Raw genomic sequence first — 4009 nt, forward strand, 5'->3', positions numbered from 1 at the left:
AAAAAAAAAAAAAAAAAGAAAAGAAAGAGTAGAACAAAGTCAGAGAACTGATAATCATTTGTCTTCAAAATTTACTAAAAAACTACAGTATTCAAGGTATTTATGGTACTCGTGAAAGAATAGACAAATAGGTAAATGGAACAAAACAGAGAGCCCAGACAAATATCCATATAAGTAAAGTCAACTATTGTTCAACAAAGGAGCAAAGGCAATACAATGGAGCAAAACAATTTAACAATTGGATATCCACATGTAAAACAACGGATCTAGACACACACTTTACACCCTTCAAAAATTAACTCAAAATGGATGATAGACCTAAATGTAAAACACAAAGTGATAAAATTCTTAAATGACAATATAGAAGAAAACCTAGATGACCTTGGGTATGACAGACAAAATTATGATGAAAGAAAGAATTGAAAAAAAGTTGGACTTCATTAAAATTAAAAACTGCTCTGGGAAAGAAACTGTCAAGAAATTAAGGATAAGCCACAGACAGGGAGAAAATATTTGCAAAGACATTTAATAAAAGACTGTTATTCAAAAATATGCAAATAATATGCAACTGATAACTGAAAACTCAACAATAAGAGAACAAATAACCCAATTATAAAATAGGCCAAAAACCTTAAGGGTTTTTTCTTTCTTCACCAAAGAAGATATACATTGGGCAAATAAACATATGAAAAGATCTTCAAAAAAAAAAAAAAAAGAAAGAAAGAAAGAAAGAAAAAATCTTCAATAGTATACATCATTAGGGAATTACAAATTTATAAACAATGGGATACCTCTACATATCTATTAGAATAGCCAAAACCCAAAACACTAACACTGCCAAACGCTATCAAGGTTGTAGAGAAACAAGAACTCTCATTCTTTGCTGGAAGGAATGCAGTGGACTACAGTTTGGAGTTTCTTGTAAAACTAAAGAGGGCTGGGCAGTATGGCTCATGGCTGTAACTCCAGCTCTTTGGGAGACTGAGGCAGTAAGATCACTTCTGAGGCAGAAGTTTGAAGATTTAGTGAGCTATGATCATGACACTGCACTCTAGTCTGGGCAACAGAGAGAGACCCTCTCTATAAAAACAAACCAAAATTGCCATTCAATTTAGCAATTGCACTCCTTGGAACTTATTCAAATGAGTTAAAAACATATGACTACACTAAAACCTGGACACATATATTTCTAGCAGCTCCATCATAACTGCCAAAACTTGGAAGCAACCAAGATGTCCTTTAGCAGGTAAATGGTTAAAAAAACTGTGGTACATCCAGCATTATAAAGAAACTAGCTATGAAACCATGAAAAGACATGAAGGAACTTTAAATGCATACTTGGAAGATGCCAATGCTTCTGGGGTATTATGCTTAGGGGCCAAAGCAATGCTGTATGCTTCTAACTACATAACATTCTAGAAAAGGCAGTACTATACAAACAGTAAAAGAATCTGTGGTTGCTGGGATTGGAAACTTGGGGAGAGATGAATAGGCAGAGCACAGAGAATTTTTAGGGCAGTGAAACTACTCTGTATGATACTATAAATGTTGGATACATTACATTACATATTGGTCAAAACCCATAGGATATATAACAAACACCAAGGAAGAACCTTAAAGTAAACTCTGAACTTTTAATTGACATGACTGTCAATGTAAGTTCATCAATTGTAACAAATGTACCACTTTGGTGCAGGAGTTTTTTTTTTTTAAAGACTTTTTTTTTTTTTTTTTTTTTTGAAGACAGAGCCTCAAGCTGTCCCCCTGGGTAGAGTGCCGTGGCATTACAGCTCACAGCAACCTCCAACTCCTGGGCTCAAGTGAGTCTCCTGCCTCCGCCTCCCAAGTAGCTGGGACCACAGGCGCCCGCCACAACGCCCGGCTATTTTTTGGTTGCAGCCGTCATTGTTGTTTGGCGGGTCCGGGCTGGGGATTCGAACCCGCCACCTTAGGTGTACGTGGCTGGCGCCTTAGCCCGTTGAGCTATAGGCGCCGAGCCAAGACATTTTATTTAATATATTCTGATTCTTTAATTTTGAACTCATGGCCAATAGCAGCACTGTTACTCACACTTGAATGAAGCTTATCTAAAACACATATTTTCCCTTGAAACTAGCAGATGAACAACTATAGGCCCACATGAGAGAAAACCACAATTATTTTTCAGTAGGGGGAGAGAGTTGGGAGGCTTAGTGACCTCTCACCTAACAAGTACAATGTAGGGGTATATGGCACACCTCCTAGGTAAAGAATTCAACTACAACTTGGACACTCCCTAACAAATGTGAAAAATATAACCTATCATATGTGAAATAAAAATAAATAAATAAAACACATACTTTCTCCATAAGGCACTTGTACCTATGGACAATAGTCAGGCCTTCAGCCTTATGCTTAGGGGCCATTTTAAACAACAAAATCACAAAGAAAAACATAAAAATGTGAAAATGTGACACAAAGTGGACCATGAAAAAGACATTCATTTACAGAATGAGAGCTGAAACAAGAAGGCAGAACATCTCTTGTTTGACTTCATCTGGGAATGTATGCATTGGGCAATTCAAGTTTTTTGCTACTCTATGCAAAAAAAACTCTAGTCTCTAAATAACTGAGAAAGTACCATAGCATTGATTTGGGAGTTACAAACAAATTTTAGTGAGTAGGTAAATTCCCAAATACAAAATCCACGAATAAGGATCAACTCTACCTTCATTTAGCGTTGTTAAGTACCCCTGGTCCCCCGAAGGGGAACATAAGAGATTAAGACCAGTTATAGAAAATGTAGAATTTTTTTTTATTCTTTTGCATATCCAGGATGTAGTAGTTAAGTCTTTGTCTCTACCTTACTATTAGTTAGAAAAATAGAATGGAAACTCCATGAGGTAAGGGATTTTTGTCTTTCTCATTCATGCTACATGTGGTCAGCAGTCAGAACTATGCTGCAACACAGCAGATGCTCAACCAGTTGGTATTTGTTTAGTAAATCAAAGAATGAAAATCGCATTCAAACTAATACACATGGATTAAACTATTGTTGCATCATTGCACTATGATTATTGCACAAATTTTATTTACACATGAATGAGAAAAAGAAAATCCTCAAATTTCCAGCTTTGGAATGGTCTGGAGTCAGGAATTCAGAATCCAATAATAGGATTTTTCTCAATTGAATTAAGGATAGAGCATAGATTGTATAAGTCATCTCCCTCGCTTACTGGTAGCTTTTAGGGGACAGGAAAGTTTCTTCTATAGCCACAGGGAGAAGAAAACATCAATAACAGAATTTGATTTCAGATGGGCATTGGGAAAGATGTTGATTTCATTTGGATGTGGGAATTTCAGTTGAAGGCCAGTTAGGTAATAATTGACATCTACCTGTCTCTGCTTTCAGACATGGAGTTGATTATGATTTTTAAATACTTCGTGAATTCCACCCAGATCTCCTCGGGGTCATCCTCAAGATTCAAGTGCATCAGCTTCAGCTTATTCAAGGGTAGTGACAAAGATAGTCTTCCTTTATCACCTCCAGTGATATGCAGTTGACCCTGAGTATCCCATAACTGCTGCTGGACAAAGCAGGAAAAGCACATTTCTATTTTCTTCTGGTACAGAGGTTCTCAACCTTCCTAATACCGTGACCTTTTAATACAGTTCCTCGTGTTGTGGTGACCCCCAACCATAAAATTATAGCAACGAAAATGGGAACCTTACTAAAGGGTCGCGGCATTAGGAAGGTTGAGATTGGCATTGAAGATGATCCCCACTCCATGGGTGTCCTTCATCAAGGATGGCCAGTAGGACTTGAACCTGAACTTTGTAACCCTGCTGCAGTCCCATAGTTCATATTCATACCCTGTGCCTTTGCTGTTGCTGGTAACATGTGGGTTCTCAAATTCCAGAATCCTCACTCCTTGTGTTGGGTTGTATTCAGTGATATCAAAAGATTATGTCAGAAAGTTAGCCAAGGCTCAGAGCCTGTAGCTCAGCAGCTAGGGTGCCAGCCACATAC

At 37.5% G+C, this 4009-nt stretch overlaps 1 protein-coding gene across 1 annotated transcript; it reads right to left on the reverse strand.

Moving 5' to 3' along the window:
* Positions 1-3371: 3371 nt before the first annotated feature.
* On the reverse strand, positions 3372-3782 carry LOC100944295 (intraflagellar transport protein 22 homolog). Its single transcript, XM_023513063.1, has 2 exons — positions 3739-3782; positions 3372-3615 (listed from the first exon to the last, which is right to left on the reverse strand). The coding sequence occupies exons 1-2, from the start codon at positions 3780-3782 to the stop codon at positions 3372-3374; spliced, it is 288 nt and encodes a 95-aa protein (XP_023368831.1).
* Between the last annotated feature and the right edge of the window lie 227 nt (positions 3783-4009).

Source organism: Otolemur garnettii, unplaced genomic scaffold, assembly GCF_000181295.1.
Source record: "Otolemur garnettii isolate 467f Iridium unplaced genomic scaffold, OtoGar3 scaffold00032, whole genome shotgun sequence".
Taxonomy (NCBI): domain Eukaryota; kingdom Metazoa; phylum Chordata; class Mammalia; order Primates; family Galagidae; genus Otolemur; species Otolemur garnettii.